The sequence below is a fragment of the Tachypleus tridentatus genome, chromosome 13, assembly GCF_004210375.1.
Source record: "Tachypleus tridentatus isolate NWPU-2018 chromosome 13, ASM421037v1, whole genome shotgun sequence".
Lineage (NCBI taxonomy): Eukaryota > Metazoa > Arthropoda > Merostomata > Xiphosura > Limulidae > Tachypleus > Tachypleus tridentatus.
This window is the reverse complement of record NC_134837.1, coordinates 67502385-67526331: the sequence shown is the minus strand read 5'-3', so window position 1 is coordinate 67526331 and position 23947 is coordinate 67502385. Positions and strand designations below refer to the sequence as shown.

The 23947-nt window shown below is 32.4% G+C and overlaps 1 protein-coding gene across 4 annotated transcripts; it reads right to left on the bottom strand.

The window, feature by feature from the left end:
- On the bottom strand, positions 1-22481 carry LOC143237274 (putative aarF domain-containing protein kinase 2). 4 transcript variants are annotated; one of them, XM_076476344.1, is made up of 9 exons: positions 21267-21400; positions 20161-20253; positions 17237-17331; positions 15559-15708; positions 13474-13602; positions 9814-9915; positions 6193-6462; positions 3203-3328; positions 1-1086 (listed from the first exon to the last, which is right to left on the bottom strand). In XM_076476344.1, exons 2-9 carry the CDS (start codon positions 20180-20182, stop codon positions 904-906), a joined length of 1077 nt encoding a protein of 358 aa, XP_076332459.1. In that variant the 5' UTR covers positions 20183-20253; positions 21267-21400; the 3' UTR covers positions 1-903. The 4 variants fall into 4 exon arrangements, with proteins under 4 accessions (XP_076332459.1, XP_076332457.1, XP_076332460.1 ...); XM_076476342.1 differs by lacking the exon at positions 20161-20253 and having other exon boundaries at positions 21267-22481; XM_076476345.1 differs by lacking the exon at positions 21267-21400 and having other exon boundaries at positions 20161-20255.
- Positions 22482-23947: the final 1466 nt, after the last annotated feature.

Here is a 23947-nt window from a genome sequence, read left to right as displayed (position 1 = left end):
TTATGTTCATGTAACTTTATTTACTAAAACTACACATAAAGTAAACAATAAAGTAATGGCATTTATAATATACAGATTGTAAAAATTCAATGTAGGCCATTGTTTTAAAAGGTAAAACAAAGAAACACAAAAATGATAAATTAAACCCGTAGTAAAGGAAAACATATTCAAAAGGTGTTTACAATGGTCTATGAAACAAACTGAAATTAAATTATTGAAAAGTAAAGTTGCGATGAAAGTAAACTTAACTGAATATGCAGAAATATCTGAAAGTATGTTCACAATGTGATAAGGATATGATTTTAAGGAAACTGCACACGTATACTTTAGACCTAAATAAATTGAGAAAGCAGAAAAAAAAAAAATTTAGTGTGATGTTCAATTGTTTCAAGAAACTACAAGCTATTAAGTGTTGTTTATGTTAAATACTTTAAAAATAATAAAAATCTGAAGCTAAAATTGAAGCCAGATATAATCTAATGACATTCACATAATACCATACTGTTACTGTCTGTAATTGTAATTTAAATGTCAGATATAATCCATAAATAATGTCTTTCAAAATGATAATACAGACAATTGGCCACTGTTGAAAATAATTTTCAACAGATATAATCCATAAATAATGTCTTTCAAACACAAAATTGTTGAAAATAATTTTCAACTTTTCTAAAAGACTGATTCCAATTAATGAGAGCTAAGTCGTGTACCACACTTCTTGCATTGAAAAGTTTGGCTAAGCAAACACAAGTAAGGTAATTTACAATCCAGACTTTTCAGATAAAGGCTCTACTAATTATTCTGGATAAATAATTTATAAAAGGGCATACATAAGAAGCACATTTCAGTGAGGTAACTGTTATGTCTTGGGTACCCATTTCCACACTTGTTTCATTAGTCAAGCTACTTAGCACTGAGAAGGTATGGTGCAGCAGCCTGGAGTAGATCAAGATCTGGATTTAAAGATCTTCCAAGTCCTTCTAACACCAGAATCCCCAGGATGATTGACACAAAGTTGCTCTCCAGTTTGACTCTGTGAGTTATCAACAACTTGAAAACTTCATTTAAAAGATTTCCAACATCGAGCTGAAAAACAAACACCCTTTTTGAGATGTTAGTACAATATCATACATATGCTATTAAAACAAGCTGATGCATATTGGTGTGTTTCAATGTATACAGTACTGTACAAAAATGTTAGGACAAGAGAATATTTTTCATTCTTTTTATACTATGTGGCTAATTTTTCCATATCATTACAGTATATAAACTTCTACTCTACAATAATACTTCAATGATCCTTGTTAACAACTGAATGAACCATGATGAGAGCACTTATTCTTTAGAATTCCCATGCTCTTGTACCAAGGACATGTCAAAAGGGTTCTGCTTGAATGAATCTACTGTTCAAATTTAAGGTCTGAAACAACCGTAATGGTACCTTATGCAGAGCCTTAACTATGAAGAAATAAGTTAGCACTGATACTGATGTTAAGTATCTTTATTTATATAGCCTTCAGAATAGAAGGAAGACTGAAACGAATCTCAAGCATAAGATAAACAACCATGTACCAAATGACAGAAAAGTGTCCAGATCTCTAGTATCTAGAAGACTCAACTATATTGGAATATTTGATTGTGTAGCAGTTAAAAAAACATTTACTTTAGTCTCTAAATACTGTCAAGAAGCTGGCATATGCTAAAACATAAAATTGGACTGTTGGAAAATCAAAAACTTGAAAAATCAAAAGTTAATTCCAATGAAACTTTATGGGAGTGTATTAGAGACATTTGTAGTACACTCCCAAAGGACAATTGGATTAAATATATGGTACAACAAAGCCTGAAAGACTGTCTATAATTATTAAAACAAAAGGAAGACACACAAAATATTAACTATTTGTTAAGCTCAAGCACTTCCACCAAGTTTCTGTTGTATTAAACATGAAGATTAATATAATTTTGATGTTTCTTCTGTAATTTACTTTCTACTGTTTTTTAAAAGTAGCCTGAATTCTAGTTTTTCAATTTGCCCTAACATTGTTGCATACATACATATATGATACATTCTTCAAAAGGAAGTTCCACATGGAATAAGATATCTGACAAATGTAAATTCTAGAGGTTATGGTTAATGTTTCATTGGAATACAAATAAATACAAGTGTAATAAGGTGACTCAGAAACTTGAAATATGTTCTCTATTCAGCAGCATCTAGCCTTGTTTGTTCAACTGTCAGTGTCACCACAGAAATACACAAAACTACTAAAAGTCATCATAAGATTTCTCACAAAGACTCAGATATGTATATGGCCTTATAACATGCCTATAAATAAACCTGGTGATTAATAAACTGAAAAAAATCTCATTTCAAGCAAATCTTTCAAATCACAACTGAGTAACTTAACACTTTCCAACAAAAAAAAACCATCCTTTCCAAACAAGCAAAAACTTAACTTCACATTTCAACCAAATAATACTTTTATAGTCCAACCAGATAACAGTTTCATATGCAAATAAAACAATTTAACACTTTCAGATTTCACCAAGTAAAGGAAATTAAGTGTTTAATATAAAAGCAGACACAAACCAAAGCTTTCACTTTCTCTCAGATTTACAAACAGTGAAAAACAATTAACTGAAATTTCTTGACCACAATTCATATTTAAATTTCAGTCTATTTTAGTTAATGGTGTTAAATACCACAAATAATTTTATATTTAACAAAATGTCCAGAACCAACTAATGAATGTACCTTATAATTACTCATATCTTAACAAAAATTTTGGAAAAACAAATTTTATCTGTAACTAGAAGCCCTTCCATTTGATTTGTAAAAGGTTCAAAACTATATGTCAACTGTGTCCAGTGGTCTTCATTTAGTTTGAACTTTTTAAAAATCAACTTGAAGAGCACCTCACATAATTAACATGTAGTTAACAACTTTTCAAACTGTATTACAGAAGATTCTGAATAAAGTCAATTATCTCACTGAAGTCAAAAGAAATACATAGCTTATCCTGAATGGGAATGTTTAAACAGATAAGAGAATGTTTTAGAAGTATTATTAGTGATTTAGATGTGTGTTGGAAGCTTTGGACATGTTTAAAACTGACAGCTCAGATATTCAGCACTGACAGATGATCTTTGCTGCCAGATGTACTCCATTAAAAATCCCTTGTTAGAAACAAATTTTGTTCACCTTTCCTAAAGAAACTGTAACTTCTCTCGCACTAGAAATAAGTTGTCTCATACTAGCTCTGAACTTGTCTGGATCTTCACATGTATTGACAGAATGATGAAGAAATATATCAGCAACTTCTTCACACTGTGATGAAAGGAAATTTGTGATATCAGAAAGAATATTTTTCTCTACAATAAGAACAACAGATTTAAAGTTTAATTCTGTAGACAATTTACACATTGTAAATAGAGAATTGAAAGTTTATCTATATCCTGACCCTATATATATAATGATACAAAAGTAAAAATAAAATTATTCATACAAAATTAATTAAAAAGAGAAAACAGTCACTTTTAAGAATAAATAATTAGTTATTTATTATCGTGTTTCCACAGAAATATGAAAAAATTTAGTTTTTCAAGTTATCAATAAAGTCTCAACTCGGGAAAATATAATTAGCACCTTACTGTTGTTATTTGAAAGATCAAATATTCAAGGAAAATAAACAGGTCACTGATTCATCAAAAGAACCTGATTGAAATGGATTTTTATTTTCAAAAGTTAAACTTTTATAAAATTCTAACATGAATTTAACTTATGGACAGAGTAAATTAAGCAACTACTAACACAACTGATACACATTATCACATATGAACAGAACTTGGAATTTAGTAACATACATAAACAGAAGTATGGCAAACACCTTAGGAGGAGGAAAAACCTTTTTGAAATAACAACAACAGTGAAGGCTACCACATTCTTCTATAATCTACTCATGAGGGTTACCACATTTTTCTATAATCTACTCATGAAGGCTACCACATTTTTCTACAATCTACCCAAACGGATCAAAACAGTGTTCCAACCACATTAGTGAATCATGCTTGACACCATGATATACCCAGGATTGGAGAGAGTTTTCATCATAATTAATTTGGTGTGATAAACACACTGATCTACAAGAATGGGTCACACTTTAAATCATGTACTATCCAGTGGGATCCAAACAATGTTTGAACCTATAGGAGTGGGTCATATTTTACATCACAATCTATCCAGTGGGATCCAACCTTAAGAGTTTCTTATACTAAAAATGTATTTCTGTTTGTACTTTTCTCACCTCCATAGCTGTCTCAACTTTCATTTGTCTTCATAGCACTGCAAGAAACATGTTTTTGCCAGTCTTTTTTACCCCATCAGTTTTGCACCCTTTCAGAACTTGTGCTGATGATGTGACTGCACTTCATAAATCCTACTATACTTTCTATACAAGCACAGCTAGCTTCCACTACTATTCTCAATTTTTAGAATTGGCATGTACAAACTAGAAACATTTGCATATCAGTGGGTGAAAGGAAGTAAGTACCCACTGGATATACACTTTCAGTATAAGACAATATTAACTTTCAAAAAGATTTACCTCCCTCATTCAAAGCTAAAATATCATATTGGAAAGGTGAAGGGGCCGGTGAAGGCACAACGAAACAAAGTGAAGAAGAATGCAACTACACTGAAATAACAGATATGCGAGAGTACAAACATAAGGCAACACCTCTTGGTTATAGCACCACTTTTGGAACAGGTATGTGAGAGTACAAACATAAGGCAACACCTCTCAGTTACAGCAACACTTATGGAACAGGTATGTGAGAGTACAAACATATGACCTGAAGCATCATGATGTATATGAACTTGACAAGTCTAGTGTAGAAGAGACAATGGTTCTTATAAGTAAGCGCCAAGGGTAAGTTCTCAGGTTCAATGGATTATGATGAAACATCTTATATAAGATATCGTGAGCAAAAAGTGTGGTCCAAAGGACAAAAAATCTCCAGGAGAAGAGCCTTGTATATGTATACAAGTGTTATAAGGAGAAAATAAATACATACAGGTACAAGTGTGATCAGGAGCATTGTCAGGACCCATCCACTGTCAACTGACATGGTATAACGTTTCTGTCATCTAGTAAGCCATAGTACCAATTATATGAAGGTGCCAATGTGGCTATGGCTAAAGGACTCTGAACAGTATATGAATAAGCAAAGTGCTGTCTGCTTGGGCAAAAAATGTCATGGGAAAAAGAGGAATTCCAGAGAACATATAGATAGGAACAAGAACCACTAAAGGAGGCAGTATTAACTACATAACATTGCAGAGAACAAACTTAACAATGATCTGAAAATAAATAACAATACAGGTGGGAAATGTAAGGTAAGAAAATAGCAGAAAAGATCCAGGCAGCAGAGGTGTTGGGAAGGAAAGTCCATCTGGATAGAGGATCATGTACAACAAATGGTAAAAGGTGTGGGAAACAAAAATGACAGAAATATCAGAACAATGACAACCACATGTCATGAGGAAGTGGAAATTGGTTGGAAAGAAAAGACTAGGTTCAAAGAACAGGTTCAATTGGTACAAAGGGAGAAATAGATAGATCTCAATTTGGAAAAAGAAAGGGATGTGGATGGACCAGAAAAAAGGATGAAAAAATATAGACAGAATGAGGCTTACTGGAAATAGGAGAAATGGAAGGTGTTCAACAGGGAAGCATTATAACAAGTAATAACTCACATGGACAAATCCTGATCAAACAATTCAAGTGAAGACCTCTGACAGACCAGGAATAGGAGGACAGAATGGTCAGAAGACATGACGAATAGACCAGTGACTCTGGAGCACAGATAAGGAGGAAGACTGAAAGGTACAAGCAAGGAAACACATTACATGAGGGGTGAGATGCTAAGCTGAGGATGGGTACTAGACAAAATAAACATGCATGGAGTTAGGTGACATCAGAATGAAAAGTTAAACTGCAGTAGTTGGAGGAGAGCTCATCATTTCACCAACGTCCAGAACAGAGGGAACTATTTTTGGAGCAGGACACTAAAAGAAGAAGTCTGGATAAGGGAAAAACCTGTAGGTTGTACAAGTTTTATTAACTCTAATAATGATAAAAATTAATTAAATTGGAGCTATTTCCAGAGTTAAATGAGGAAATGTTGTTTCACCTCTCCAAGAAGAACTGCTCTGAATACAGCCTTGAGCTTGTCAAAATCAACTTGGGAGAGTGAAGTTGCCAGTCCACAGTCTAGTATGACCAGTCTAAGAGATGACACATTTTTGGGCTTTATGTTGATGACTACAACATCACAGATGTCAACTAAGGCAAGCTCTTGCTCAGCAATAAATCTTGTTTTCTCTGTTTGATAATTCTCAACATTTCTAACTAAGATGTTTCCAGGATGCAGGTCACCATGAACAAGGTTATCAATAAACACCTGAAATAACAAAAGGAACTACTTTTTATGTAACACTGACATATTTTAAAGTATGTTATAAAATATAAAAAAATAAACAGGACAGCATGAAGTAGAAGAACAAAAACTACTTGTTAGTCATTCAGCTCCATCACAGGTATGTAAACCACGTGTGTTGGATTATAAGCCTTCAGAGTTACTACTGACCCGCTGGTGGCTGAATAAAAACAAATATGGTAGCATATACTACTTTGTCAGGTGTGAACTTACTAAAAGTATAAGAAGTTATTTAGTAGCAAGACTTTATTAGTAGAAATTACTAGTAGCTAAATGTTACAAGAGATACAGTTATTTACTAACTGGACTTTATCAGCTGTACAGTTAGTAGCTGAACCTCATCAGAGGTACAATTACTTACGAGCTGCACATTAGAAGTGGTACATTTAATCATTAACTAGTCTTAAGAGATACCATTACTTAGTAGCTAAATCTTATCAACTGTACACTTAATTGCTTGCTGCACCTCAAAGTTACTTAGTGGCTGAGCCTTATCAGATGAGCAGTTAATCAGTAGCTGGAGTGTATCAGATGTACAGTCACTTAAGTAGCTGGAGTGTATCAGATGTACAGTCACTTAAGTAGCTGGAGTGTATCAGATGTACAGTCACTTAAGTAGCTGGAGCGTATCAGATGTACAATCACTTAGTAGCTGGAGTATATCAGATGCACAGTTACTTAGTAGTTGGAGTATATCAGATGCACAGTTACTTTGTAGCTGGAGTGTATCATAAGTAAACTCAGTACAACTTTTGAACTCGGTTGCTGCTGGACATAGGCTGCAAAGTTTTTTAAAATTTCACACATGGAGGATATCAAACAAAAAATCATAAATAACTTTATTAATGCTACAGAAGTCTATCATAATTGATTAATCTTAGTAACTTAGATTTATTTAAATTTTAAAAAGTACAAAATTTCTTGAAATCTTGGTTCATAAAAATTTGGTAGCCTTTACACAGATCAAAATAGCTGAAAAAAACTACCCTAAAGACATTCTAGGCTGTTAATTTGTTATTCACATGCCATATATTGAGGTAAATGTATACAAGTACCAGTTTCAGAAAACAGAGGTGAGTGAGCAAATGCACTTGATTCAGTATACAAGCCATTTTTTAGTAAAATATAGAGATTTTCTTATTTTATATTTTAGCTTCTTAACATTGGTAATTTATGTTCCTAATATGTATGAAACTATAGACATACTAGTTTTACATCAAAAACATTTGGTTTTAATATTTTTTTAATAGTTACTTTTAAATTAAGAAATTAACTCATATTTAATAGTAACATTTTAATTATAATCTAATATTTGATTCCAAACTTACTGACATAAATTCATAGAACAGTAATTCAATAAAATACTGAACACAAGTAAACAAATGTGATGACTGACCTTTGACCCCAACTTGTTATGAAAGGGTTAAAGGAGCAGTATCTTAATAGTTAAGCCTAATCAGAGATACTGTTACTTTGTATCAGGTTGTTATTAACAACATAAATTCAATTAATATCTAGATCTTGTCAGTATCGCTGTTCTGCCTAGCACGTAGACCTTGTCAGTATCGCTGTTCTGCCTAGCACGTAAACCTTGTCAGTATCGCTGTTCTACTTAGTATGTAGACCTTGTCAGTATCGCTGTTCTACTTAGTATGTCAACCTTATGTATGAAGAGGAAGAAGGAAACTGTGGGATGTGTGTAGTAGATCTTTCAGAGCTTACTGAAAGGTACACATTTGTATATATAAGTGAGATTACCAAGGAATGAGAGAATCTCTCGTGGGAATAGAAGACAACTGAAGAGCTTTCAATGCCAAGATAATCACTGCTTGAAGATGCAAGAGGTGGTTTAGTCTTTCACTTAGAAGTATTAAGAAGTTCCCAGAAAGACAACAAAGACATAGAAGATTGGAGGGAATAGGATGGGTGAAATGATGTGGAGAAAATGTAGGTGGAATATGTAAAACCAGGTACAGACCTTAAGAAAAACCTTACAGCACTCAGACTGCCTGTGAATGGAGACCTGAGATATACAAAGGGAGAGGTTGTTACCAATGGCTCCAGAGCCAAGGAGTTGTTCCAAGGAAGAATTATTACCATCTATAATAACAGGTTACTCTGTGGGATGGGAAACAGCCAGCAGTAGCAACAGAACAAGGAAATGGGTACACACTTGCCAACTGAAGTATAATTTATCTAGTTATTAAAGAAACAAGTTAGTAAAGGAAGATTACTGGTGATCAGATTTAGCCCAATATTCTAAGTAATTTTGAACATCCTCAAAGATTGGTTCCGTGGGAAAGGGAACACAGTTTAGATCAATGAGACAAGATGAAAGGAAGCAGACTCCCAAAAGGAAAGTATCCAGATCAAAGATACACCAAGAACAGAGAACAAAATACAAAGATAGGAAAAGGAACAGAAGCCAGAGAATGAGTGTCCCTGTCAAAATTATTGGGGTCACACTAAAAGGTGAAAGATTAAGATACATCAAAAGAGTAAACATTGTAGTAGAGAAACAAACAAAAATGGAGAATGAAATGTGCCCTAAGCAGACAGATAGAACAGGATAAATTGAGTTTTCAAGAAATATAAAAGGTTTACAAATATGAGACATAGCACAGTCTCATAACTCACAAAGATAAGGTGAACAATGACAGTGTTGTTCAACATGTAGTTGGGACAGATGGATGATCATAAAGTAAATGAACCCAGTCACTTTAATACACTGGTAAAAAAGATAGAATGATAAGTGAAAAAAGCAAGAGGAAGTACCTATTCCTTATTAAGAAGTAAAGGCTGGAACATGAAGACTTGGACAAATGAAAATATTTTGTGTCAAACATCTCTCACTTCAGGATCCAATGAGTATACTCTATTTCTGTTGCTAATAGGAGCTTAGACATTAAGTGATCCAATAAGCTTTTACTGTCTTAAAACAATTGCAACTAAGATTACAAAATATACAGTTCTGGAAACATATCTTTATCACCTACAGTAGAGGTATTAACTAAAGTAAGAAAATATATAACTTTTAAAAAAATTTTCTGTGTACCTAACATTAAAGCTCTTTGAAATACCTTTTAACTCACACAATTTCTAAAGATATATTTTATTAATATTATGAATGATGGCTTCATTATAAGCTTCCAAAATGTGCAGGTCTTTTACAAACAGGTTTACTATATGTTAGAATTTTAAATAATATAAAGCTCCATTTAAAATACTTCTCACCCATTTTATAGTAACTTTGACAAAAAAACATCTCTTTAATAAATGTTTATGCAGTTTAAGGCCTCTTCTAACACTACTTACCATTTTAAGCAGGGTCTCTACTCCAAGCTTTGCAAGTTCTTCCTTCAGCCCATCAGCAACAGTCGATGAAGAACAGATAAAATCAGAAATAGGCTGTCCTTCCTGGAAAACAGAAAAACAAGATTCTGTTCAATATAAACAATAGTAACAGTGAGTTTTATTTTATAAACATAAACTACAAAACTGTTTACAATGCGAGATATACGTCACTTCACTCTTCTGTTTAATCAAAAGCTCACTATTATAGGTGTGTGTGTGTGTGTGGGTGAGTGGCTGGAGGAAGGTTTATAATGGTGAGATTAAAGTCCTTCTGTGTACATCCTAAACAGGAAAATGTTCATCTGTCTGAATCCTCACGCTGTACAATTTATAGTACACACTGACTTTCAGTGAGGTCGAGAAAACCCACTTGTAGAGAAATATATATACAAAAAACGGCTTGTTTGGGTTGAGAAAATATTTTACATAGAAGAGCGAACAACGTTTCAACCTTCTTTGGTCATCGTCCGGTTCACGAAGAAAGAGGTAACTGACCAGAAGCTGACCACATGTTTGAGAGGGGTTGTGTAACTGAGTGTCGGAATGTGGAGGGCGGTGTTAGATGTTTGAATATATAATTTTATTTATTTTATTATATTAATATAGGTATAAAGGCATTCCTTTATATTAGTTTATTTTGGGTTTATGTTGTTGTATAAGTAAGGCTTCTTTAATTTTGCATTTGTTTCTTTATTTGGTATTTCAGTGTTTTCTATGGTTATGTTGTGTTTATTTGACTTGCAGTGTTCAAAGCGTGTGAAGGTGACTTTTATGTTCTTTGAATCTGGTTTCCATTTTTCTACTTGTTTCTCCAATATAGAAGTCGTGGCAGTTATCACATTGTATTTTATAAATAATGTTGGTGTGGTGTTTGTCAGTGTAGTTTTTACATAGCATAGACCTCAGTTTTGTGCCTGGTTTTTTGAATAAATTTGGTATTAACTGGAATATCATATTTTGTTACTAGTTTTTGCCAAATGTTGGTTATTTGTCTGCTGATGTCAGGAATATATGGTATACAGCAGTATATGGTTTCGTGATTTTTTGATTCGTGAGATATATTTACTTTTGTTGGTTGATTTTGCTTTCTTTCTAGGTGTGTGCATATAATGTTTTCTATGGTTTGTGGAGGAAACTTATTGATGTTGATGAAGTATTGTTTAATTTTGTCTAATTCATCGTTAATTTTATCTGGTGAGCATAGTTTTATGGCTGTGTTTATTTGGTTTCTTAGTATGTTGAGTTTTTGTTTTGTTTCATGTGCTGAGTCGCAAGGAATGTATAGTCCAGTATGGGTGATTTTTCGGTGGATTTCTGTTTTGAATTGTGTGTCAGTTCTTGTAATTTTGAGGTTAAGAAATGATATTTGATTGCTTTCTTCCTGTTCGCGTGTGAAGTTAATGTTGGGATGTATAGAGTTAATGTGAGTGAAAAAATTAAGTATGTGTTCTGTAGATAAAGGTAACACTATTGTCATAATGAACACGAATGAATACATCCAAAAGATGAAGAACATCCTATCAGACACGAACAAATTTAAACCAATACACACAAATCCAACAAAGACACACGAGACGCAACTGAACAAATGAAAAAAGCCAACACAATTTCACAAACATTTTACTCCTACCTACGTGAAACCGACTCACGCACACCACAAATATACGGCATCCCCAAACCTCATAAACTAGATTGCCAATACGACCAATAATGTCCACATATGAATCGTTTAATTACAATCTTGGTAAATACATAGCATGGGCATTTTCCAAATATGTAACATCAGCCAGCTCATTCGTCAAAGCCTTTTAATTTCAAGTCTAATCTAAATCAACTTAATCATAAAGCCTTAATGGCCAGTTTCGATGTTATATCCCTCTTTACAGAAGTTCCAACCACTGAAGCCTGCAAGATAGCCTTAGAACTCTATATCGAGACCCTAACCCAACTACAGACATTCCCAGTAACCAATTAGCAACCCTCATAGAATTCACCACGATAAAGACAAACTTCATGTTCAACAACCAAAACTATATACAAACAAATGGCCTAAGCATGGGCAACCTAGTATCACCAGTTCTAGCCAATATTTTTATGACACAAGTTGAAACACAAGCAATTAACACAGCATTACATCCACCACTATGCTGGTACAGATATGTAGATGACATGATTGCGGGATTCAAATCTACAGAACACATACTTAATTTTTTCACTCACATTAACTCTACACATCCCAACATTGACTTCACATGTGAACAGGAAGAAAGCAATCAAATATAATTTCTTAACCTCAAAATTACAAGAACCGACACACAATTCAAAACAGAAATTCACCGAAAAATCACCCATACTGGACTATACATTCCTTGGGACTCAGCACATGAAACAAAACAAAAACTCGACATACTAAGAAGCCAAATAAACACAGCCATAAAACTATGCTCACCAGATAAAATTAACGATGAATTAGACAAAATTAAACAATACTTCATCAACATCAATAAGTTTCCTCCACAAACCATAGAAAACATTATATGCACACACCTAGAAAGAAAGCAAAATCAACCAACAAAAGTAAATATATCTCACGAATCAAAAAATCACGAAACCATATACTGCTGTATACCATATATTCCTGACATCAGCAGACAAATAACCAACATTTGGCAAAAACTAGTAACAAAATATGACATTCCAGTTAATACCAAATTTATTCAAAAACCAGGCACAAAACTGAGGTCTATACTATGTAAAAACTACACTGACAAACACCACACCAACATTATTTATAAAATACAATGTGATAACTGCCACGACTTCTATATTGGAGAAACAAGTAGAAAAATGGAAACCAGATTCAAAAAACATAAAAAGTCACCTTCAAACGTTTTCGAACACTGCAAGTCAAATAAACACAACATAACCATAGAAAACACTCAAATACTAAATAAAGAAACAAAGGCAAAATTAAAGAAGCCTTAATTATACAACATAAACCCAAAATAAACCAATATAAAGGAATGCCTTTATACCTTTATTAATATAATAAAATAAATATAATTATATATTCAAACATCTAACACTGCCCTCTACATTCCGACACTCAGTTACACAACCCCTTTCAAACATGTGGTCAGCTTCTGGTCAGTTACCTCTTTCTTTGTGAACCGGACGATGACCGAAGAAGGTCAAAACGTTGTTCGCTCTTCTATGTAAAATAGTTTATCAACCCAAACAAGCAGTTTTTTGCATATATACACACTGACTTTATTTTACTTCAAGGAAATGAACTTATACAATAACAAGAAACACACTTGAAATAAATATGTATCTCAAGCTGGCTGGTATTGATATTAAAACTTTTATTAAAATTTTAACAAAAGTTTTAATACCCATACCAACAGTCTTGAGATACACATGAAAACTATTTTGAAGCGTGTTACCAGTTGTTTACAACTAGGTATGTTAGCAAGATGCTACATGTTTCATAAAAAGGCACGTGATATACAGTAAAAATATTAAATATTGAAGTTATAAGCTTAAAAACCACATTAAGAAAAAAAAAGAATGTTGTACATATGAAACAATTACACATAAAAACATGTAAAAGGAAGTTACCTCCCAAGTTTCAACCAAGATATCTCTGGAAACAAAAGGCCTTATAGGTCTAGGAAAATATACAGCAGAACTGTCTTTAAAGTTCTCATTAAATTTTTCCAGAATATTTGCTTCATGTTGAAGATCTATCTGAAGAAAATAGAAAAACAAAACAAAGTAAATTATACACAAAACACTGTGGCTATGCACTACTTTAATATTAAGTTTTTTTGTTTTAACAGCAGATAGACATTGAAGTTCTCAGTGATAAATAGTTTGTCATTTCTACACCATTACATTTCACTGAATTTATCATATTATGAATTTAGGAAAAGAGCTTCTTGCCAGCCAAGTATCACAATGTCAGTCAGTTATTGTAGTAAATCCAGTCTTTCAACTGAAACACCTTAATTAAACAGGATACTAGTAGATCAATGATTATAGTGTTTATATTATTACACAGACGGTTGAGTATTAAAACACTTTTGGATAGACATCCACAGCTGGTATAAACGTATGGTGGAGCTGCATGTATCAGAACTGTATTTTTACGTTTTTCACTTCATAGGTAATGCAATGTCAAAATAAGTGTAACCAGCCCTTTCATATGCAAAATCTTATATATTCAGATCATAAAGATCTTTGTTTTCAGATTAAAGATTCAGAATTTCAAAGATGGAGATAATTCTTATAATTAAACCATTAACAACAACAAAAAAAAAAAAAAAGGTTCAGTATGGCAAACTGTGACAATCCAGAAATACACTTGCAAAAAGTTGTTCCTTAACCATTGTAAGCAACAGGTGAGAATCCATTAACATAGATGTTGGTGTAAATGGCCATCAATGTGACCCAGGCAATAGTATAGAATGTAATCATGAAGGATATCTGGAAAAGTAACACAAGTTGATTCCACACATACCCATTCAGCCATTCATACTTCAAACAGGTAGAAAAGAAAATGAATATATATACTATTAAGTAACAAGACATGTGAGCCAAGTTGCTAGATAAAGCATTTATAGATTTCTGTGTGACTGATATTTTGAAACTGTTATCCTTGTACACTTAATGGATTATTGAAAACATGCAGGAAGAAGTGGAATGCTTTGGACGTGATAATCTTACACCAGAACCTTTAGCAACAGTAATTAAATTCCAATTAATTTTTAGATATAACTCCTATCATCCTTTGCAGTTTGAAAATGAATATACCTTTTAAAAACTTGTGTTAACCACATACATAGGGAGGAAGAATTTACACACATTTTGATCTTTTTATTACCAAATAATATTATTAACCCTAAAATCAAAACATGGGTTCCAAATGAAACTTTTATTTAAAACATTTAAATTGCACCTGGAGGTCTGATGATAAGAGGCTACTCCAATTTATCATTCACATAATTTCCTTTTCAGTTATGAGGACTTCAGACTTTTCAGTCATATAATATTTATACTAAAAACTCAAAACATAAAAAGTTATAATTTACCATTACCAAAATATATTGCTGGTGGGTACTTCTCTCCACTCACAAGATTAGCTGCTCCTATTTGTTGCTGCCCTATGTATGCAAATATTTATTTATTTATTACATATGCCACGAGCCTTTCACACATCCCTGTTAAAATCAAATGATTCCAATATGTCTCATATAAATTATCACACATCCTTTTTCCACCAGTAGGACCATAATACACTTATGTGATTTCCTTTATGTGGCTCTACCAAACATTCACTTTGAAGTTTGGCAGATGATGGAAATACCAGAAATGAGTAGTGAGAAATGGTAGGAAGTACCTATAAGAAATACATTTTCAGTATAAGAAACTTGTAACTTCTGATATGGCTTTTCCCTCCTCTTCTCACAAGATTAGCTAGAATATCACATTGGTTAAGACAATAAACTAGCAAGAGGGAAGATCAGACATACCCCTCTGTATATGAGAATGCATGATCTGAAGATCTGGAAAGGGAAAAACACCAGTTCTGATCCAAGTATACTCTTCACCTGTATGTGTATGTAAAAAGAGCATGAAATGAGAGAAAATGGTAGGAAAGTGAGTTTTCATAGCTTAGTTATATTCTAATGCTACATTCCTTACCTGACTGATCATATACAAACTGAATTCCTGCAAACACTCAGTAAAGCTCAACCACTGAAGTCTTGGAAACAGGAACTGTATCACATTTGCCAACGCCTGTAAGATCCACAGATCACGTTGAAACTGTTCATAAATGTAAGGATGTAATACCTGAAAAAATTAGTTTTAATATTAACCTTTAGAAAATGTTAAAGATCACATTTTTCTTACACTTTTGATTGAAACTTGTGTACATCACAAGATCTAGGTTTTAACTAAGGATTTAGGTTTAAACCACAAAACCTTATTTATAGCACATGTATTACACATTCTAAATGTCAAGAGAAGAGAATACTGATGTTAGTATTTAAATAACACTAAACTGTGAAGCAAGTATCAGTACATTATGAGGAGTACAGAACACATAAATGTACTACATTACCAATATTAGTAAACTATCTAAAATCTACGTAACTATAATCTTGTGTACAAAAATCTTTTATCTATATAACAATGTACTCAATTTCTCTGACTTATACATATAGCTGATCTAACTGTTAGCTACAAGTTTACTTCAGATCATTACGACTTGAGGAAATGAGAATACAAATCCACGTAAACCTATGGTGCACTTACACACCACTACAGTTCACATCTATACCCCCAGCACAGGCTGACTCATACAGTACATTCCTTGTTGCTGTTACAACCCTCTACAAATGCACATTTGTATCATTTAAACACCATGTTACTTTATTTCTGTATGTATTTACTTAAACCACCTATGTATTACTTCAACCTTAAGTTGTTGTTTTTATTATAACTGTTTTTACTTACTTAAACCACGTTTGGTTGTAACCAGAACTATGTATCACTTCAACCTTATGTTTTTATATTAAAATGTTGATTTACTTATACCATCTTGGGTATATTTTTACCCCATACTGTTTCAGGTCTATGACACAAACTTTTTCATAAAATGAAGAACAAAGTTGTAAAACTCCATTGCCAGAACATTCTAGAAATTTGTGGAAGATATTAGAAGTAATTTTAATGACTTTATACACAAATGAACAATCTCAGTTGTTTTTCTTGAATGAGCAGTAATGTACAGACTTTAATAATGCTGATTAAATTTCACAATTTGCTTGAAGGTTGAAAATCAAGATACAAGAAGGTTGTGAAGACCCATTATCCAGAAGCTGGGAGAAGAAAATACAACTAACACAGTGCATCAGAAAGAAAAAGTGTTTATCAAATTGAAACAACAGTAAAGAGAAAAAAACAAAGTTTTGTTTGAGCCACAGTAAAACAATCTAAAGACAAACCACCACAATGTATTATAGAGATGGTCAAGCTGCCAGTGATTCCTCAACTTCTGTAATAAAGAGGTGGTCAAGCTGACAGTGATAATATATAATCCTCTTGTAAAATATGACCTACCTATAAAATATGATGTAATTCTATAACAAGACCTACCTGTATAACATACAATCTACTTGTATAACATGACCTACCTGTATAACATACAATCTACTTGTATAACATGACCTACCTGTATAACATACAATCTACTTTATAAATTTACCAGTATATATATATATATATATAGATCAACATCATACAGGTAGGTCATAACATGATCTACCTCAGACACATATTTATAGTATACAATATATTTTTACTGTAGAGAATGTACCTTTATAGCTACTGGGATCAAACACTCATTACTGAAATTTCTCTCATCTAACTCTGGTTGATCGTCTACAAATGGATGGCCTGTCAGTTGCTGCTCTAGGAATATAGAGACATATCCAGATAGGACAGTTGAAGTGAACGAAATAAGTATAAGAAGCTACAACAACTATTAAACATTCACTTAAATAACCTCATATTTGTAAGCTGTTAAACCTGTTAAACATATATTCAACTAACTTCATGTATGTAAGTTATATAACTGGTTAAACATATGCTTAACTAACGCCATGTACAAAACATGTTACACATATGCTCAACTAATATTATGTACATAAGCTGTGGAACACGTTAAACATATGGTCAACTAACGTCACGTACGTAAGCTGTGGAACACATTAAACATATGCTCAATTAACTTCATGTATGTAAATTGTAAAACACGTTAAACATATACTCAATTAACTTCATGTATGTAAGTTGTAAAACACGTTAAACATGTACTCAATTAACTTCATGTATGTAAGTTGTAAAACATGCTTACTCACATAATTTTACCTGGTTTAAATAGTTGTTAATACTTTTGGGTATCCTCATGCTAATAAAATTAAATCCTAAAAAATGAAAGAAATATGTTAATTTCTTAATATGGTGCTAACAAAAGATTGAGCAGTTAGTCTAGATGAATAAAGGAATGTTTTTCTTTGCTTCGTTAAGGAAGATATAGATAATGTATTCCAAATAAATGTTTACATTTCAACTACCTAGAATGGATAAATATATTAATTACTTTTCTAATAAATGGTGAAGTGTCTAGCTAAGAAGAGCATAATATTCATTTGTGAAATGGATGATCCTGTTGTGAAGAGAGTTAAGATGTCTAATATATGGAGGGATTATGAAGACTAGGACTTAGAATATTTATTGTTGGATTAACTATTACAAACTGAAGGACAATTTGTTTTCAGGGACATTTTAAATGGAACTTTATAATGAAAGAAGAAAACATGGTTAAACTGTCAAGTAAAACACAGCTAAACTGTTAAATATAATATGGTTAAACAAAACATGGCTGAACTGTCAAGTAAAACACAGCTAAACTGTTAAATATAATATGGTTAAACAAAACATGGCTGAACTGTCAAGTAAAACACAGCTAAACTGTTAAGTAAAACATGGCTAAACTATTAAATAAAATAGGGCTAAACTGTTAAATAAACTTGTATTTGCCTTTCTACCAACAAAAATTGGCATGCTGTGTAAGGGTAGTCAGGACTTTTAAACATACTGAAGTATACATTTTGAAACATGACAATAGTTTGCACTATTAAAGATTGTTTGAAAGTTACATTTTGATCAGTTTACTCTTTGTGTTTAATAGTTTACAGCACCTGGAAATTACATATATATTAAATAAGAATTGTTTGATTGGAATAAAGAAAACTTCTAACATTTATCTGAATAAATTAACTAAGTATGACATCTTAGAACAATGAGTAATTGTGAAATATAAATTAGTTCAGGATAAGTCAGTTACTAAGGTACTTAATATCTTACATAATCTTTCAATCTCACGAGAGGGTGTGTGAAATCTTGTCAAACTATAAATAAATGCTCTACTAAATTGTCATAATTTGAATTATAATTTTGATAGGAATAACCTTAACAATATCATGAAAGAAAGGGATATTAGTGTAATGGGTGATCAGTCTTTTAAACCAGCCAAGCAGTGTGTTGTTACTAGTGGTAGTACAATTACAATTTTATGTTGTCTCTACAGAAACATTTAATATAAGTCTAAGTTGCAATAATGTCACTGTAAATGTCACTTGTTACACTACATTTGAGATTCGTGTTCACTCTCAGGCATCATGACCTAGGAAGAACACTGAATTATTGGAAAGATTTTAAAGAAGAAATATTAGTATGGTGCCTGGGATGGAGGAGTTGTTGTATGAGAGATTAAACTTTCTGACGTTTCCTCTTCAAAAAAAGATGAGTTGATGCATCATCTTTCTTCACAGTTAGCAGTGAGAACAGTACAACTAGTGGCCACATAAATAAGATTTAGCAGAGTAAGAGTCATGTACAACAAAACAGTTTTATCTTTCTAACAATGTGATTGGCTATTGGAACAGGTTGCCTTCAGATGTTATGTTGTACAGGTAGTAAATTTAGGTAAAAGAACACTTGATAACTATATAAATAATAAAGGCTGGTTTAAGTTATAGTTTAATATTCAATAGTTTTGTTTAGAGGATAAGACAGCCTAAATGGATTAACAGGCCCATTGTCCCTACATGTTATGTTATTATAAGGTTGGTTATACTATAAATTGTTATATATATTTTATTATCTTGACATAAGGTAAGTTATACTATAAATTATTATGTTAACATAAGGCAAGTTATACTATAAATTATGTTTTTGATAGGTTAGACTACAAAACTTCTGTCCCTGACATGAGTTATATTAGTCTTTGGGCTCTGAATGTCAGTTTGACCTTTGCTGTTAGTAACAGTAACAAGTTGCTATTTAATTATAGATTGTCATCATTAGTTTGGGAAAGAACTACTTGTCTCAACAAGTTATTGGAATCTTGTTATAGGGATGAAGGAATCATGGTTAATGTCATTTGGGACTGTTAGAAAACTTTTGATTAAATTCTTTATGAGAGATTAACATTCTTGAGAAAAATTACTGAGAATTTAACCTGGGGGCACTTAATGTTAAAAAAACAGAAATATTATATGTAGGTGCATCTACTCAGATTGGATTTGAGGTAAGATAAAATACAAAATGATGTGATACTGAGAAAAAAAATCAAGGCAAAGTTTCCTCATTATTATTTTCTTTTGTTGTTTTTATTTCTGGTCTAATGTTCTAGTGATACAACTGTTTTAAATTTAAGCAGCCAAGATTATTCACCTGAAAGGAGTAGGCACTCCATGTTATGTCTGTATTACTCACTAGACACTAAAAGCTGGAAGAAGTACATTTTGCTGAGTCTTTTTCTTGTACCTAAAAGAACTTTGGCCATCTTAATGAATGGATTAGAAGATGACTTTTAATACTGACAAATATAACATACTTGGGATACTAAAATCTCTCTTAATACTAGTTACTCTGTACAACACAAGTTAGGCACCTTCATAACACTGTTGACCTTTCTTGTAAGTATTTGGGTGTAGTCATAAAACTGTGGATCAAGCCACCACAGTAGCTTTAACTAATGTCTGGTGAATACTTAAGGGATCAGGTTGGATTTTTGTGTACCAGGGGGAATTATGATCTCTAATAGATCAATTATAGCCTTTGGTGACCAGTAAATTATAATACTTTCATAAAGAGATGTATGCAACTTTACTTCAGGAAACAATCAACTTGCTGGAAAGAGTACAGACTGATTACTGAAATAACTTCTGGTTTGAGTAACTGAAGTTACAAACACTAATAATTTTAAAAGTTTTTCCCTTTCTTAGAGGATGGAGGACTTAGGGTGGACTAAATGAAATCCAGTACCTAAAACTGTTGAAAATTTGAATAACTTCAAATTATTTCTCTATTTTAATGATAGAAAGTTTGAATGTGATAAATAGGGATAAGGTAAGCTAGATCAAAACTATAGGTATTTAAAACTGAATGTCTAAATCTGACTAGCTTGAATACGACACTAAGTCGGAAAAACAGAGATAATACAACATTACAAGTTTTAATGTAGCTAGCCTTTACAACAAACAATAACTGAAAAGCATTTAAATAAACCAATAAATAGTAGAAACAGAGTTAAGCTGCAGAAGCAAAGATGTACATTTGATCTTTAAGAGAATATTTTTTTGATAGTTGCAAACTTATTGAATAATTGTTTTTTAACATGTTACTTTAATTTTTCTAATACTTCAGTTGGTGGGGTATATGAAGTGAACACCTGTATTTAAGTTAAATTTAAAATAAATATATCACTAATATTATATTCTAAGTAAAGAATGACCAAGTTGACTAGTTTAGTTCACCTCTTCATACAATAGTCTTACCTGCTATTTGAGCTAAAGTAACATTGCACTGTTTCTTTATTGTTTCCATAATCTTATCATCACATTGTGATAATGGTCCAAGATTAATATATGCTTTGTAAACTTGAGCAACACAGCCAGATCCAATAGGTTCCTTGTTATTTTCAAACAAGAAAATAAAGTCCATCCAATTTGTCCCAAAAGTTTGTGTTAATATTTCAGCTGTACACTTCCATGAATGAGGTTTCGTATTGCGCTGCAAGGTACTAAGATAATTACAAGTGTTTTCACTTAAGATATCTCTTCTGGTGCTTGCCCACTGACCAAATTTAGTGAATACTGGTCCTGCTATGTGAACTGACAATAATAAAATTTTCCACCACAAATTTTCAAGTCCTTTACTAATCATGGACAAAGGGTAGAAAAAAACAGTGGTACAAAAAGTATGAACAAAAGCCCTAAACGAAAAAACAGTTGTACAGCTTCCCACAGCATAAACAATATTCTGTGGAATATCGTGAGAGGTAGGGTCCTACTTCCCAATTGCACATCCTGATTATGTGCTGAAAATACACAGGGAATTAACTTTAGATCAAAAATGTTTGAAAGCCCAAAACGTTCGAAACACCCAGAAAAATAAAACCAAAACAAGCTGTTTGATCTACAACTAGTAGCTGTAGCTAGCAATTGTCCTCTTACCCTTTCAACAAACCTGTAATTAGCTAGAACTTTTGTTCTAAAACTATATTTTATAGTTGCCAAGGGAATCCTTTGGCGGTTTACAATCGATAATAATTTATATTTGTTCACAAAATGTGAACTTTGCATTTTAAACAAACACACAAATGACAACATGATAATACCTTTGTCACAATACACCAAAACGAGAACAACAGTGCCTAATTTTTGAACTGTTAACAACATCCATTTCGTGTTAGATTTATATCATTTGTGTTAATATAATTATGCTTAATAAGTACTCTACTGCCTGATGCTAAGACTAAACGCATTGAAGATACCGGCTATATAGAACTATTAGAAGACTAATCAGTGATGTCGAGAAAACCCACTTGTAGAGAAACATATATGTAAAAACGGCTCGTTTGGGTTGAGAAATTTTTTTACGTAGAGAAATGAACAACATTTCGACCTTCTTCGGTCATCGTCAGGTTCGCAAAAAGAGAGGTTGTTGACCACATATTTGAAACAGGTTGTGTAACTCAGTGTCGGAATATAGAGGACGGTGTTAGTTGTTTGAATATATAATTTTATATTATTTATTTTATTATTATTATTTATTATATTATTTTTAATATAAGTATAAAGGTGTTCCTTTGTATTAGTTTATTTTGGGCTTAAGTTGTTGTATAATTAAGGTTTCTTTAATTTTGCGTTTGTTTATGTTTGTTTCTTTATTTAGTATTTGAGTGTTTTCTATGGTTATGTTGTGTTTATTTGACTTGCAGTGTTCGAAAACGTTTGAAGGTGACCTTCTATGTTCTTTGAATCTGATTTCCATTTTCTGTTCGAAAACTTGTTTCTTTGAATCGGGTTTCCAATATAGAAGTCGTGGCAGTTATCAGATTGTATTTTGTAAATAATGTTGGTGTGGTGTTTGTCAGTGTAGTTTTTACATAGCATAGACCACAGTTTTGTGCCTGGTTTATGAATAAATTTGGTATTAACTGGAATATCATATTTTGTTACTAGTTTTTGCCAAATGTTGGTTATTTTTCTGCTGATGTCGAGAATATATGGTATGCAGCAGTATATGGTTTCGTGATTTTTTGATTCATGAGATATATTTACTTTTGTTGGTTGATTTTGCTTTCTGTCTAGGTGTATGCGTATAATGTTTTCTACGGTTTGTGGAGGAAACTTATTGATGTTGATGAAATATTGTTTTATTTTGTCTAATTCATCGTTAATTTTATCTGGTGAGCATAGTTTTCTGGCTGTGTTTATTTGGTTTCTTAGTATGTTGAGTTTTTGTTTTGTTTCATGTGCTGAGTCCCAAGGAATGTATAGTCCAGTATGGGTGACTTTTCGGTGGATTTCTGTTTTACATTGTGTATCGGTAGAGAATGCCCATGCTATTTAAATATGTAATATCAGCCAGCTTATTCATCAAAGACTCTTTTAATTTCAAGTCTAATCTTAATCAACTTAATCATAAAGCCTTAATGGCCAGTTTCGATGTTATATCCCTCTTTACAAAGTTCCAACCGCTGAAGCCTGCAAGATAGCTTTAGAACTCTATATCCGAGACCCTAACCCATCTATAGACATTCCCAGCAACCAATTAGCAACCGTCATAGAATTAACCACGATGAAGACAAACTTTATGTTCAACAATTACAACTATATACAAACAAATGGCCTAAGCATGAGCAACCCAATATCACCAGTTCTAGCCAATAATTTTATGATACAAGTTGAAACACAAGCAATTAACACAGCATTACATCCACCACTATACTGGTACAGATATGTAGATGACACGATTGCGGGATTCATATCTAGAGAACATACACTTAATTTTTCAATCACATTAACACTATACATCCCAACATCAACTTCACATATAAACAAGAAGGAAGCAATCAAATATCATTTCTTAACCTCAAAATTACAAAAACCGATACACAGTTTAAAACAGAAATCCACCAAAAATATTTCCCATACTGGACTATACATTCCTT

Bases quoted from the DNA above. Each gene is read 5' to 3' on its own strand.
- LOC143237274 (XM_076476342.1), bottom strand. From the start codon at position 21,654: ATGATTAGTAAAGGACTTGAAAATTTGTGGTGGAAAATTTTATTATTG. The intron at 13,603-15,558 runs GTAAGGAATGTA...TATTTTCTTCAG, and splicing joins GTTTGTATATGATCAGTCAG to ATAGATCTTCAACATGAAGC. The intron at 1,087-3,202 runs GTGAACAAAATT...TTTGTTTTTCAG, and splicing joins TTACAGTTTCTTTAGGAAAG to CTCGATGTTGGAAATCTTTT.